General features: G+C 46.0%; 1 protein-coding gene across 1 annotated transcript in view; it reads right to left on the bottom strand.

Annotated features, from left to right (window-relative positions):
• The window catches only part of epb41l4a (erythrocyte membrane protein band 4.1 like 4A), a 524857-nt gene that overhangs the window by 164924 nt on the left and 343770 nt on the right, over nucleotides 1-16163 (bottom strand). Inside the window, exons 12-13 of the mRNA XM_070864703.1 lie at nucleotides 11962-12045; nucleotides 9588-9709 (exon numbers count right to left, since the gene is read on the bottom strand). Coding sequence (XP_070720804.1) covers nucleotides 9588-9709; nucleotides 11962-12045 — 206 coding nt within the window. The remainder of the gene's footprint in view (nucleotides 1-9587; nucleotides 9710-11961; nucleotides 12046-16163) is intronic.

Below are 16163 nucleotides of genomic sequence, written 5' to 3'. Positions count from 1 at the left end.
GGCGCCTTGCAGGACATTGTGAATTTGATGGATTCCTGGAGCAAATGCTAAGAGACTTTTTTGTGCTTGGCAGTGGCCATGAGGTTATCCTTCGCAAACTATTGGCTGTTGAAACACCGAACCTGAGCAAAGCCATAACAATAATGGCAGGAGGATGGGAATCTATGCAAGGAGACAGAGGGAAGTAAAATGGGGGCAGAAGCAAAAGGTAGAAAGGAGATAAGGAAAAGTGGAAGGCAGAGAAATCAAAGGCAAAAATCAAAAAGGGCCACATTACAACATAATTCTAAAAGGACAAAGAGTGTTAAAAAAACAAGACTGAAGGCTCTGTGTCTCAATGCGAGGAGCATTCGTAACAAGGTGGATGAATTAACTGCGCAGATAGCTGTTAACGGATATGATGTAATTGGGATTACGGAGACATGGCTCCAGGGTGACCAAGGCTGGGAACTCAACATCCAGGGGTATTCAATATTCAGGAAGGATAGACAGAAAGGAAAAGGAGGTGGGGTAGCGTTGCTAGTTGAAGAGGAGATTAACACAGTAGTAAGGAAGGACATTAGCTTGGATGATGTGGAATCTGTATGGGTAGAGCTGCAGAACACCAAAGGGCAGAAAACGTGGGAGTTGTGTACAGACCACCAAACAGCAGTAGTGAGGTTGGGGATGGCATTAAACAGGAAATTAGAGATGTGTGCAATAAAGATACAGCAGTTATCATGGGTGACTTTAATCTACATATAGATTGGGCTAATCAAACTGGTAGCAATACGGTGGAGGAGGATTTCCTGGAGTGAATAAAGGATGGTTTTCGAGACCAATATGTCGAGGAACCAACTAGGGAACTGGCCATCCGAGACTGGGTGTTGTGTAATGAGGGAGGATTAATTAGCAATCTTGTTGTGCGAGGCCCCTTGGGGAAGAGTGACCATAACATGGTAGAATTCTTTATTAAGATGGAGAGTGACACAGTTAATTCAGAGACGAGGGTCTTGAACTTAAAGAAAGGTAACTTCGATGGTATGAGACGTGAATTGGCTAGAATAGACTGGCGAATGATACTTAAAGGGTTGACGGTGGATAGGCAATGGCAGATATTTAAAGATCACATGGATGAACTTCAACAATTGTACATCCCTGTCTGGAGTAAAAATAAAACGGGGAAGATGGCTCAACCGTGGTTTGCAAGGTAAATTAGGGATAGTGTTAAATCCGAGGAAGAGGCATATACATTGGCCAGAAAAAGCAGCAAACCTGAGAACTGGGAAAAATTTAGAATTCAGTCGAGGAGGACAAAAGTTAATTAGGAAGGGGAAAATAGAGTATGAGAGTAAACTTGCAGGCAACATAAAAAACTGACTGCAAAAGCTTCTATAGATATGTGAAGAGAAAAAGATTAGTGAAGACAAATGTAGGTCCCTTGCAGTCAGAATCAGGTGAATTGATAATGGGGAACAAAGAAATGGCAGACCAACTGAACAAATACTTTGGTTCTGTCTTCGCTAAGGGAGACACAAATAACCTTCCAGAAATACTCAGGGACCGAGGGTCTAGCGAGAATGAGGAACTGAAGGAAATCTTTATTAGTCAGTAAATCGTGTTAGGGAAATTGATGGGATTGAAGGCCGATAAATCCCCAGGGCCTAAAAGTCTGCATCCCAGAGTACTTTAGGAAGTGGCCCTAGAAATAGTGGATGCATTGGTGGTCATTTTCCAACATTCTATAGACTCTGGATCAGTTCCTATGGATTGGAGGGTAGATAATGTAACCCCACTTTTTAAAAAAGGAGGGAGAGAAAATGGAATTATAGACCGGTTAGCCTGACATCGGTAGTGGGGAAAATGTTGGAATCAATTATTAAAGATGTAATAGCAGCGCATTTGGAAAGCTGTGACAGGATCGGTCCAAGTCAGTATGGATTTATGCTTTACAATTTGAGGATGTAACTAGTAGAGTGGACAAGGGAGAACCAGTGGATGTGGTGTATTTGGATTTTCAAAAGGCTTCTGACAACGTCCCACACAAGAGATTAGTGTGCAAAATTAAAGCACATGGTATTGGGGGTAATGTATTGACGTGGATAGAGAACTGGTTGGCAGACAGGAAGCAAAGAGTGGGAATAAACAGGTCCTTTTCAGAATGGCAGGCAGTGACTAGTGGGGTACTGTAAGGTTCAGTGCTGGGAACCCAGCTACTTACAATATACATTAATGATTTGGACGAAGGAATTGAATGTAGTATCTCCAAGTTTGCAGATGACACTAAGCTGGGTGGCAGTGTGAGCTGTGAGGAGGATGCTAAGAGGCTGCAGGGTGACTTGGACAGGTTAGGTGAGTGGGCAAATGCATGGCAGATGCAGTATAATGTACATAAATGTGAGGTTATCCATTTTAGTGGCAAAAACAGGAAGGCAGAATATTATCTGAATGGTGACAGATTAGGAAAAGGGGAGGTGCAACTAGACCTGGGTGTCATGGTACATCAGTCATTGAAATTTGGCATGCAGGTACAGCAGGCGGTGAGGAAGGCAAATGGCATGTTGGCCTTCATAGCAAGGGGATTTGAGTACAGGGGCAGGGAGGTGTTACTACAGTTGTACAGGGCCTTGGTGAGGCCACACCTGGAATATTGTGTACAGCTTTGGTCTCCTAACTTGAGGAAGGACATTCTTGCTATTGAGGGAGTGCAGCGAAGGTTCACCAGACTGATTCCCGGGATGGCGGGACTGACATATCAAGAAAGGCGAGGTCAACTGGGCTTGCATTCACTGGAGTTCAGAAGAATGAGAGGGGATCTCATGGAAACGTTTAAAATTCTGATGGGTTCAGACAGGTTCGATGCAGGATGTTCCCAATGTTGGGGAAGTCCAGAACCAGGGGTCACAGTCTAAGGATAAGGGGTAAGCCATTTAGGACCGAGATGAGGAGAAACTTCTTCACCCAGAGAGTGGTGAACCTGTGGAATTCTCTACCACAGAAAGTTGTTGAGGCCAATCCACTAAATATATTCAAAAAGGTGTTAGATGTAGTCCTTACTACTAGGGGGATCAAGAGGTATAGCAAGAAAGCAGGAATGGGGTGCTGAAGTTGCATGTTCAGCCATGAACTCGTTGAATGGCGGTGCAGGCTCGAAGGGCCGAATGGCCTACTCCTACATCTATTTTCTATGTTCTATCTATGTTTCATAGCAAGAGGATGAGAGTTTAGGTGCAGGGAGGTCTTACTGCAGTTGTACAGTGCCTTGGTGAGGCCACACCTTGAATATTCTGTACAGTTTGGTCTCCTAATCTGAGGAAGAACATTCTTGCGATTGAGGGAGTGCTGCGACGGCTCACCAGACTGATTCCCGGGATGATAGGACTGCCATATAAAGAAAGACTGGATCGACAAGGCTTATATTCACTGGAATTTAGAAGAATGAGAGGTGATCTCTCAGAAACATATAACATTCTGACGGGATAGGACAGGTTAGATGCAGGAAGAATGTTCCCGATGTTGGAGAAGTCCAGAACCAGGGGTCACAGTCTAAGAATAAGGGGTAAGCCATTTAGGACTGAGATGAGCAGAAACTTCTTCATTCAGAGAATTGTGAACCTGTGGAATTCTCTGTCACAGAAAGTTTTTGAGGCCAGTTCGTTAGATATATTCAAAAGTGAGTTCGATGTGGCCCTTATGGCTAAAGGGATCAAGTGGTATGGAAAGAAAGCAGGAATGGGCTACTGAAGTAGCTTGATCAGCCATGATCATATTGAATGGTGGTGCAGGCTCGAAGGGCCGAATAGCCTACTCCTGCACCTATTTTCTATGTTTCTATGATAGCCTCGGCATTTATGTCCACCAGCGATAACACCAAATACATTTTGCAGCATAAAGAGGTTTCGGCAAGTACTGTACACAGAGTAATATTGTTTTCAGGCAGGAATGGAATGCATATGGCAGAATGTATATGCCTGCAGCTGCACGACCTCAGATGACTCAGAGCCCGCCATCAAGCGTTAATGCGAGGCAGTTAATAACTTGTTGGCGTTGCAGAGGTGATCATCGAGCCCATCAATGCCACTTCAAACACTATGCATGCAAAGGCTGTGGAACAATGGGACAGCTCCAGCGAATGTGCAGACGAGCTGCAAACCCTGCAAACCAGCTGCAAACCCTGCAAACCACCACGTTGCAGAGGAAGACCAATTCATGGCGGATCAAACTGAACTAGACTCAAACCAAAGAGGCAGAAGTGTACGGGGCACATACCTTCACCACTGATCATGTTTAAAGTTGAACTGAACGGAATTCCAGTATCCATGGAATTGGACACGGGTGCAAGTCAGTCTATCATGAGCAAAAAGGCCTTCGACAGGCTGTGGCGCAACAAGGCACACAGGCCCAAGTTGAGCCCCATTCACACCAAGCTGAGTACTTACACTAAAGAGCTGATCCCTATAATTGGCGCGCAGCAGTAAAAGTTTCCTATGATGGAGCGGTGCACAAACTACCACTATGGATAGTAGCAGGAGATGGCCCCACACTGTTCGGCAGAAGCTGGCTGGGAAAAATCCGCTGGAACTGGGACGACATCCAAGCGCTTTCATCTGCCGACAACGCCTCATGTGCCCAGGTTCTGAGCAAGTTTCTGTCGTTGTGTGAGCCAGGCGTCGGAAGTTTTTCGGGGGCAAAGGTGCAGATCCACTTGATTCCCGGTACACGACCCATCCACCACAAGGCACGGGCGATGCCATATATGATGCAAGAGAAAGTGGAGATCGAGCTAGACAGTCTGCAACGAGAAGGCATCATCGCGCCGGTGGAGTTCGAGTGGGCCAGTCCGATTGTTCCGGTTCTCAAGGGCGATGGCACGGTCAGAATTTGCGGGGACTATAAAGTAACCATTAACCGTTTTTCGCTGCAGAACCAGTACCCAATACATAGAAACATAGAAAATAGGTGCAGGAGTAGGCCATTCGGCCCTTCGAGCAAGCACCGCCATTCAATAAGATCATGGCTGATCACTCCCTCAGTACCCCGTTCTTGCTTTCTCTCCATACCCCTTGATCCCCTTAGCCGTAAGGGCCATATCTAACTCCCTCTTGAATATATCCAATGAACTGGCATCAACAACTCTCTGCGTCAGGGAATTCCACAGGTTAACAACTCTCTGAGCCACCCACGGTGCCATGAACTTGGCTGCTGCTGCTCTCCCCTGATGAGTCATCCCCTCAACAGTACCCAAAGCGGTGTATCTGTTTTGCAGGGGGATGACCGCAGGGGACCCCTGCACTACCTTCCTTGCACTGCTCTTCCTGTTGGTCACCCATTTACTATCTGGCTGTGTACCCTTTACCTGCGTTAAGACCAACTCGCTAAACGTGCTATTCACGTCATTCTCAGCATCGTGGATGCTCCAGAGTTCATCCACCCGCAGCTCCAGGGCCGCAATGCGGACCGTCAGGAGCTGGAGGTGGATACAATTCCCGCACAAGTAGTCGTCAGGGACACCGGAAGCATCCCTGACTTCCCACATAGTACAGGAGGAGCATAATACGTGTCCGAGCTCTCCTGCCATGACTTAACCCCTAGATAAATTTAATTTGGCAACAACAATGATAAATGTTACTGACTGATAAAGAAAAAAAAAAGAAAAACTACTCACCAATCACTTACCCCCTTGGCTGTGACGTCACCTTTCGATTTCTTTTTACTTCTTTTTGCCTCCCTGCTGCAGCTGCACCCGCTCGCCTTTTGTTGGTCGCTCGCCTCCCAAACTCCCGCCTCTCGACGCTCCCCGGACTGCTCACTGACGGGCCTTTTGTAGTCCGCTCGCCTCCCGAACTCCCGCCTCTCGAAGCTCCCCAGACTGCTCACTGACGGGCCTTTTGTAGGCTGCTCGCCTCCCGAACTCCCACCTCTCGATCCAAGGCAGATGACCTATTTGCGACGCTGGCAGGAGGAAAGACGTTCACCAAGTTGGACCTGACCTCGGCCTACGTGACGCAGGAGCTGGCGGAATCTTCGGAAGGCCTCACCTGCATCAATACGCACAAAGGTCTGTTCATCTACAATAGATGCACATTTGGGATTCGATCAGCCATGGCTATTTTTCAAAGGAACATGGAGAGTCTGCTAAAGTCGGTTCCGCGCACCTTGGTTTTCCAGGACGAAATACTGGTCACAGGTCGGGACACCATCGAACACTTGCAGAACCTGGAAGAGGTTCTAAGTCGGCTAGATCGTGTGGGACTCTGGTTGAAACGCTCGAAGTGTGTTTTCCTGGTGCCAGAGGTCGAGTTCTTAGGGAGAAGAATCGCGGCAAACAGCATCAGACCCACCGACGCCAAGACGGATGCCATCAAGAACGCGCTGAGACCACAGAACGTGACAGAGCTGCGGTCGTTCCTGGCACTCCTCAATTATTTTGGTAATTTCCTACCTGGGTTAAGCACCTTGCTAGAACCTCTACATGATTGCTACGCAAGGGAGATGATTGGGTATGGGGGAAATCACAAGAGAAAGCTTTTGAGAAAGCCTGAAATCTGTTATGTTCCAACAAACAACTTGTCCTGTATGATCCTTGTAAACGTTTAGTGCCAACTTGCGATGCGTCTTCATATGGGGTTGGGTGAGTATTATAACAAGCAAACGAATCGGGAACATTGCAACCGGTCGCTTATGCGTCCAGGAGCTTGTCTAAGGCCGAAAGGGCCTACAGCATGATTGAAAAAGAAGTTCTGGCATCCGTTTATGGGGTTAAAAAAAAATGCATCAGTATATGTTTGGGCTTAAGTTCGAGTTAAAAACTGACCATAAGCCGCTCATATCGCTATTCTCAGAGAGCAAAGGTATCAATACCAATGCCTCTGCTCGCATCCAAAGATGGGCGCTCACGCTGTCTGCATATAACTATGTAATTCGCCAGGCACAGAGAACTGCGCTGATGCCCTCAGTCGGCTACCATTGCCCACCACCAGGGTGGAAATGGCTCAGCCTGCAGACATGCTCTTGGTGATGGATGCAATGAAAATGAAAAGTCACCCATTACGGCCTGCCAGATCAGGACCTGGACCAGCCAGGATCCTTTACTGTCCCTTGTAAAAAAAAAACGTGTCTTCCATGGGAGCTGGTCCAGCGTCCCAGCGGAGATGCATGAAGAGATCAAGCCATTCCAGCGGCGTAAAGACAAAATGTCCACACAGGCAGACTGTCTTTTGTGGGGTAATCACGTGGTTTTGCCCAAGAAAGGCAGGGAAATGTTCATACGCGACCTACACAGTACCCACCCAGGCATAGTAATGATGAAAGCTATAGCCAGATCCTATGTGTGGTGGCCCGGCATTGACTCAGATTTGGAGTCTTGTGTACGCCAATGCAACAGTTGTTCTCAACTGAGCAATGCACCCAGGGAGTCACCACTAAGTTTGTGGTCATGGCCCTCCAAACCGTGGTCTAGGATCCATGTTGTCGTCGTTGCTAATCTCGATGGTGAGAAAATTATTGGAAAATATTCTGAGGGACAAGATAAATCTTCATTTAAAAAGACACGGATTAATCAAGGACAGTCAGCATGAATTTGTTAAAGAAAGGTCGTATCTGACAAAGGTGATTGATGAGGTAACACGGAGGGTAGATGAGGGTACTGCATTTAATGTCGCGTATATGGATTTTAGCAAGGCTTTTGATAAGGTCCCACATGGCAGACTGGTCACGAAAGTAAAAGCCCATGGGATCCACAGCAAAGTGGCAAGTTGGATCCAAAATGGGCTCAGAGGTAGGAAGCAAAGAATAATGGTTGATGGGTATTTTTGTGAGTGGAAGGCTGTTTCCTGTGGGGTTCCTCATGGCTCCGTACTAGGGCCCTTGCTTTTTGTGGTATATATTAATGATTTAGACTTGAATGTAGGGGGTATGATTAAGAAGTTTGCAGATGATACTAAAATCGGCTGTATGGTTGATAATGAAGAAAAAAGCTGTAGACTGCAGGAAGATATCAATGAACTGGTCAGGTGGGCAGAACACTGGCAAATGGAATTGAATCTGGAGAAGTGTGAGGTAATGTATTTGGGAACAGCAAACAAGGCAAGGGAATACACATTAAATGGTGGGATACAGAGAAGTGTAGAGGAACAAAGGGACCTTGGAGTGCATGTCCACAAATCCCTGAAGATACCAAGCCAGGTAGATAAGGTGGTTAGGAAGGCATACGGAATACTTGCCTTTATTAGCCGAGGCATAGAATACAAGAGCAGGAAGGTTATGCTTGAACTGTATAAATCACTAGTTAGGCTGCATTAGAGTACTGCGGCAGTTCTGATCACCACATTACAGCAAAGATGTGATTGCACTAGAGAGGGTACAGAGGAGATTTACAAGGATGTTGCCTGGACTGGAGAATATTAGCTATGAGAAAAGATTGGATAGGCTGGGTTTGTTTTCTTTGGAACCGAGGAGGCTGAGGAGAGACTTTATTGAGGTGTATAAAATTATGAGGGGCCTAGATAGAGTGAATAGGACGTACCTATTTCCCTTAGCAGAGGGGTCAACAGCCATAGATTTAAAGCAATTGGTAGAAGGTTTAGAGGGGATTTGAGAGGAAATGTCTTCACCCAGGAGGGTGGTGGCGGTCTGAAAGGGAGGTAGAGGCAGAAACCCTCACCACATTTTAAAAATACTTGGATGTGCACTTGAAGTGCCGTAACCTACAGGGCTACGGACCAAGAACTGGAAAGTGGGATTAGGCTTGATAGCTCTTTGTTGGCCAGTGCGTACATAATGGGCCAAAATGGCCTCCTTCTGTGTTGTAAATGTCTATGATTTTATGACCATTAATTTCGAGGACAGAATATCATGGGAGAACATAAGAATTAGGAGGAGTAGGCCCCTTGAGCGTGCTTCGCCATTCAATGTGATCATGGCTGATCTTCGACCTCAACTCCACTTTCCTGCCCAATCCCCATATCCCTTGATTCCTTAGAGTCCAAAAATGTATCTATCTCAGTCTTGAATATACTCAACGACCGAGTATCCACAGCCCTTCGGGGTAGAGAAAGATTCACAACCATCTGAGTGAAGAAATTCCTCCTCGTCTCCGTCTTAAATGGCTGACCCCCTTATCCTGAGACCATGACCCCCTAAGTCTAGACTCTCCAGCCAGGGGAAACAACCTCTTCGCAGACAAACAAATTCCTAAAATGTACTCCCATTATGCAAAGTTCTACACTGGGAGCAAGAAAGATGAAAATTTACCCAACTTCATTTCAGCAAACAGCACCAAAAAGAGAGTAGATTATTACATTGTCAAAGTGCAACTTCTCAAATGTTTTCTGTCTAACTAACTGTACATTGAAAAATCTGCCAGAAACTGTATTGCAGTCCAGAAATGTACTAACATGACAGTTCACCTATAATGTTTTGAACTGCTTGGCAATATATTTTGGTTACTTCTAATCATGTAGGGGTTGGGGAAAGCATTTTATATATTTACAATAAAATGTTCATGTTAAAACAAAAACACACGAAAGTTTCAAAGCAATTTGATGGTCAGTAAATAGGCACTAACTATGTTCCAGCTGTAGTTATTAGAACATTACTATCCCGGTTACCTGATTGCTGAGAGTGAAGCGTCCTCTTCGGGTATGTTTTACTGCGAGTCCTCTGTACGTTCTGATCAGGCCGTGGAAGCTCAATAGACTGGTCTCGGTTTAGTTGAAATGCAGTCTTACCACTGCTCAAAAACAATTTAGTATAGTTTTATTATTTTAAATTGATATACTTTCATATATGTAACTATATTTGTTATATTTCTATATTATATTTATTATTTCTTGTATATAAATTATTTTTAATTTACAAAATGTCAAAATGTCAAAATATATGTCATGTGCTTACGTCAATAAACCGCTTATATCGCCAAAAATAGAACGGTCTCACAACATGTCAACAGAAGTGGATAGGACTACACCAGTGAAATCAATCTACAGGCCCAATTCTAGATGTGACTGGCGATGTTACGGAGGTGGAAATAGGTGGTCTTAGTTATGCCGCGGATAGGTGGTCGGATTTCAAGGTTATCAAGGTTGCGAACAGTCGGGTTCAGCCTCTGACAGATGTTAGGAAGACGGATGGAGTCAGTGGCTAGAGAACGGAATTTGTGGCAGCAACTGAAAACAATGGCTTTGGTCTTCCCAATATTTAATTGAAGAACATGTCTGCTCATCCACTACTACGTGTTGGACAAGCAGTCTGACAATTTAGAGACCGTGGAGGGGTCAAGAGAAGTGGTGGTAAGGTAGAGCTGGGCGTCATCAGTGTACATGTGGAAAGTGACACTGTGTTTTCGGATGATGTCGCCAAGAGGCAGCATGTGGATGAAAAATAGAAGGGGGCCAGAGATAACAATGCAGGAGTGGGAAGAGAAGCTATTGCAGATGATTTTCTGGCTACAATTAGATTGATAAGAATGGAACCAGGCAAGTGCAGTCTCCCCCAGCTGGACGACAGTGGAGAGACATTAGTGGAGGATAGAGTGGTCAACCGTGTCAAAGGCTGCAGACAGGTCAAGAAGGATAAGGTGGGTTAGTTTACCTTTGTCACAGTTACAAAGGATGTAATTTGTGACTGTGATAAGTGCCTTTTTGGTACTGTGGCAGGGTGGAAATCTGATTGGAGAGATTCAAACATGGAGTTGCGGGAAAGATGGACACGGATTTGGGGACGACAACATGTTCAAGGACTTGAGAGGAAAGGGAGGTTGTAGGTTGGGCAGTAGGTTACAAGGGTTGGTTTTTTGAGAAAGGAGTGATGACGGCAGATTTAAGGGAGAGGGGGACAGTCCCTGAGGAGAGAGAACCTTTAACAATGTCAGCGAAAATGGGAGCCAGAAAAGGAAGTTGGGTGGTCAGCAGTTTGGTGGGATTAGGGTCGAGGGAGCAGGAAGTGGCAGCTGTATTTTCACAGTATTGCAGCTACACTTTATATTCAAATTACTTAAATCCTGAAATAAAAATGTAGTGTAAGCTTGTCAAATGTAAGAGTATCTAAATATAGCAAATTATTTCTCCCCAGCCTTCAAATATTAACTAATGACATTGACAAGACTCAATTTTTTTCCATGTGTTGGGCCCATGGAAGATCCTTTAAATAATATAAAATATATGGAAAGGGAGATGACTTTTACTCCAAGAAATGCAGCTATTTCTTGAACCAATCTCTGCATCCCCTAGTCTGGGGAAACAATTACACAATTATTGCACATCATTATCAAATATAATTCAGAAAAAAATATTGCTTTTCTACACCAGAAATTTCCTTTTTGATACTGACAAAGATGCTGACAAAGATGTACAGTCATATGTTGTAGCGCGGTTGAAGTGTACAATATGATGGCTATTAATCACATGCAATGTGAAGCAATAGCACATAATTCCATTTCTCCTGATCCAAAAGGGAATCATTTTATGGTAATTTTTAAAACCACGGGGACATTTATTTGAGTTTTAGCTTTGTCTGCAGACCTTGTGGGATTAATCTGCTCAAGAAGATCCAAATTCATGAAACATATGTTATTAAATTTAGCTTGGTTAACAAAGGATTATGAAACTGTAACTTAGTTAATTAAAATGGAGACAGAGGGATCAGGTGTTTATTCGACAGCATGGAATTAAAAAGGAAGATGTAGTATATTACTACAGGAATCACTATTGATTAAAAGGAATTGAATTGATCAATGATGATTGAGGGAGAAATAGCTCAGTAACAATAATGTTCTATATTTAATGTCTTCCCAGTTTGAATGATAAAACCCAACAATTAATGTACTGCTACAAGCAAAAATACCGCAATGCTTAGAATGCGCAAATGTATTGAAGCCTTAGTTAGTCTTTGCCTTTCAAAATACAACAATTAATTCAGCTGAGGAATTTCTCTGCACAATATTTCTTCCTTTAAGCAAAGCAGTTGTTCAGTGAAATTGATTACCTGTACCGGTGTCTGTACCCTAGAGACCCCAGCTTACTAATTTTTCGTGACATAGAATTTGAATACTCATTGGTTTCAGGCAATCTGATAGAATAAAATGAAAGGATTTTATTTAAAGAACATACAGTTAATAAATTATAATTCTCTGACAATGAAAAAAATGGCAATACTACTTTATAAGGTGCTGTTTAAGATAAATATTTTGCATATGCTGTAAACTTAGGAAAGACATGAAGCAAGAGTAGAATCAAGCTCAGCTATGAATGGACCTGCAATTTATTAATCACCGCCATGATCATTTGGGCACATGACTCCTAGCTTATGCAATTGCATTCCAGAATAAATCACTGACTTCAGCAGTAAAGAGATAAGGAGAGAAAACAAAGAAAAAAAACTGAAGTAAAGGAAAAATGAATGAGGAATACCCCTCCCTGCAATTTGTATCCTGGTACAGAGATACGGTTCCCAAAAATCTGTAATGTTTCAGGTGGATTCAGGCTGCAATTGGGGAAAGCAGGATGGACTTTGGGGCAGGATCCAGTTATGCCGGGTCTCCACTGCACCGTGGTTTTTTCAGTCAAGAAACGTGAGTTTCTTGCGTCCACTCTTTACATTACTTGACAGGAGCACATCCTGGTGGAAGTAGCTACACTAAAGGTTAACATAAGAACATAAGAATTAGGAACAGGAGTAGGCCATCTAGCCCCTCGAGCCTGCTCCGCCATTCAATAAGATCATGGCTGATCTGGTCGTGGACTCAGCTCCACTTACCCGCCCTTTCCCCGTAACCCTTAATTCCCTTATTGGTTAAAAATCTATCTATCTTTGACTTGAAAACATTCAATGAGCTAGTCTCAACTGCTTCCTTGGGCAGAGAATTCCACAGATTCACAACCCTCTGGGAGAAGAAATTCTTTCTCAACTCGGTTTTAAATTGGCTCCTCCGTATTTTGAGGCTGTGCCCCCTAGTTCTAGTCTCCCCTACCAATGGAAACAACCTCTCTGCCTCTATCTTGTCTATCCCTTTCATGATTTTAAATGTTTCTATCAGATCACTCCTCATCCTTCTGAACTCCAAGGAGTAAAGACCCAGTCTACTCAATCTATCATCATAAGGTAACCCCCTCATTTCTGGAATCAGCCTAGTGAATCGTCTCTGTACCCCTTCCAAAGCTAGTATATCCTTCCTTAAGTAAGGTGACCAAAACTGCACGCAGTACTCCAGGTGCGGCCTTACCAATACCTTATACAGTTGCAGCAAGACCTCCCTGCTTTTGTACTCTATCCCTCTCGCAATGAAGGCCAACATTCCATTTGCCTACCTGATTACCTGCTGCACCTGCAAACTAACCTTTTGGGATTCATGCACAAGGGCCAGAGTGCCAGGAGATTTACTTGGCCGCGTCCTCCGCCAGGATCAACTGGGAGAAATGTTCCGGACTCCTGGTGGGTCAGTGGCGGGTAGACTCCCTGCCGGAGGAGCTCAGGCCTTTTGCCTGGAGCACGACCCATCTTCTCTATCTGGGAGTCTACCTTAGCCCCGACGAGGGAGCCTGGCCGGCGAACTGGCAGGAGCTGGAGGCCAAGGTCGCCGCTCGCCTAGGGCGCTGGACAGGACTGCTCCGAGTGCTGTCCTACAGGGGTCGAGCGCTAGTCATAAACCAGCTGGTGGCCGCAATGCTGTGGTACCGGCTGGTCACTTTGACCCCTCCCCCTGCGTTTGTCGCCAAGATACAGAAGAAGCTGGTGGACTTCTTCTGGAACAACAGGAAGCACTGGGTCTCTGCTGCGGTCTTGAGTCTCCCGCTTGAGGAGGGCGGTCAGTCGTTGGTGTGCGTCAGCGCCCAGCTCGCGACTTTCCGTCTTCAGACCCTGCAGAGATACCTTTACGTCGAGCCCCCTCCTAGGTGGTGTGCTCTGGCGAGGTATTTCTTCCGCCAGCAGCGCGACCTCAATTATGACACGCAGCTCCTGTTTGTGAACTTGGGGGGTGCCAGGACCGCCCTCCGGGAGCTGCCTGTCTTTTACAGGGAACTCATCAGGGTCTGGAACAAAGTCTCCACCAAGCGCAGCTCTCCGCCGGCTGGAGTGGCGGCCGTCCTGCAGGAACCGCTGCTCGGGAATCCGTACCTCCACGGCCGAGGTTTTATGTGGCGGTCGGAAGAGAGGGCTGTGGCTGGTGAGGTGACCAGGGTCAGGGACCTGCTCGATGGCGGAGGAGCGGGCTGGATGGCGCCAGACACGCTGGCGCGGCGCCTAAATTCTGCCAACGTCCGCCACGCGGCCGATGCCATCGAGTCGCTAAAAACAGCTCTGGGCCCTGACTCCGTTAGGTGCATCGAGGAGGCTCAAGCACGTGGGGAGATCCCATCCAAACTGACCCCCGTCCGGACGGAATTCCTCATCGGCGCCAAACCCCGGAACCTCCCTCGGGGGCCGGCGCCTCACAACTTGAGCCGCCTCGGGGAAATCCCCTCCGTGCCTTTCAGTTCCGCGCGGAGGGGTTTCCTGTACGGGCTGCTCCTGCACACCCTCAACTTTGCCATCCTCGCCGGCTGTCCGGACACGCCATGGCGTACCATCTTGCCGTCCGGAGGAGGCGGGGGTCCCCGATGGAGGGCACTCTACGCAGGGGTCCTCCCACTATTCATCGGGGACTTGGCCTGGAGGGTGGTGCACGGAGCAGTGCCGTGCAACAAATTTTTAAGCCGGTTCACGGACTCCCAGGCCGCCTGCAATTTCTGCGGTCTGGAGGAGTCCGTGTTCCATGTTTTTATTGAGTGCACAAGGTTGCAGCCCCTGTTCCATTATTTGAAGGGGCTGCTCCTGAAATTCTGGCTGCACTTCAGTCCCACTCTCCTGATCTTTGGGCACCCTGTGCGGAGGGGAGCGGGTAGGTCCGAGGGCCTCCTCGTAGGACTGCTCCTGGGCACGGCCAAGGGTGCCATCAGCCGGTCCAGGCAGCGGGCGGTCGAGGGGGTCGTTCAACCTGACTGCCTGCCTCTCTTCCGCTCTTACATCCGGTCCAGGGTGTCCTTGGAGATGGAGCACGCGGTGTCCACCGGTACGCTCGCGGCCTTCCGCGAGAGGTGGGCACCGGAGGGACTGGAGTGCATCATCACGCCCGGCAACCAAATTTTAATTTGATTTTACGTTTTAAAGTTTAATTTGTTTTAATTGCCGGTGCTTTTAGTGTCCCCCTCCCCTTTTATAGGGGGCACTGGAAAAAGGAAAAATTTGATTTTAGTGCCCAAAAAAAAACACAAAAAAAAAACAAAAAAAAAAGGGGAAAAAAAGGGCCTTGTAAATGTCTGGTGTGTCACCCAGGTCGGGTGGCACGGATACATGTTTTATGTTTTGCAGGTAGACTCTAAAAGAGTTTCATGCACAAGGACCCCCAGGTCCCTCTGCACGTTGTAATTTCTCCCCATTCAAACAATATTCCCTTTTACTGGTTTTTTTCCCAAGGTGGATGACCTCACACTTTCCGACATTGTATTCCATCTGCCAAACCTTAGCCCATTCGCTTAACCTATCCAAATCTCCTTGCAGCCTCTCTGAGTCCGCTTTCCCACTAATCTTAGTGTCATCTGCAAATTTTGTTGCACTACACTCTGTCCCCTCTTCTAGGTCATCTATGTATATTGTAAACAGTTGTAGTCCCAGCACTGATCCCTGTGGCACACCACTAACCACTGATTTCCAACCGGAAAAGGACCCATTTATCCTGACTCTCTGCTTTCTGTTCGCCAGCCAATTCTCTATCCATGCTAATACATTTCCTTTGACTCCGCGTACCTTTATCTTCTGCAGTAACCTTTTGTGTGGCACCTTATCGAATGCCTTTTGGAAATCTAAATACACCACATCCACCGGTACACCTCTATCCACCATGCTCGTTATATCCTCAAAGAATTCCAGTAAGTTAGTTAAACATGATTTCCCTTTCATGAATCCATGCTGCGTCTGCTTGATTGTACTATTCCTATCTAGATGTCCTGCTATTTCTTCTTTAATGATATTTTCAAACATTTTCCCCACTACAGATGTTAAACTAACCGGCCTATAGTTACCTGCCTTTTGCCTGCCCCCTTTTTTAAACAGAGGCATTACATTAACTGCTTTCCAATCTGCTGGTACCTCCCCAGAATCCAGAGAATTTTGGTAGATTATAACGAATGCATCTGCTATAACTTCCGCCA

This window comes from Pristiophorus japonicus, chromosome 1 (assembly GCF_044704955.1).
Source record: "Pristiophorus japonicus isolate sPriJap1 chromosome 1, sPriJap1.hap1, whole genome shotgun sequence".
In the NCBI taxonomy this organism is placed as follows: Eukaryota; Metazoa; Chordata; class Chondrichthyes; family Pristiophoridae; genus Pristiophorus; species Pristiophorus japonicus.
The sequence above is the reverse complement of the archived record's forward strand: the minus strand, read 5'-3'. Positions and strand labels throughout refer to the sequence as shown.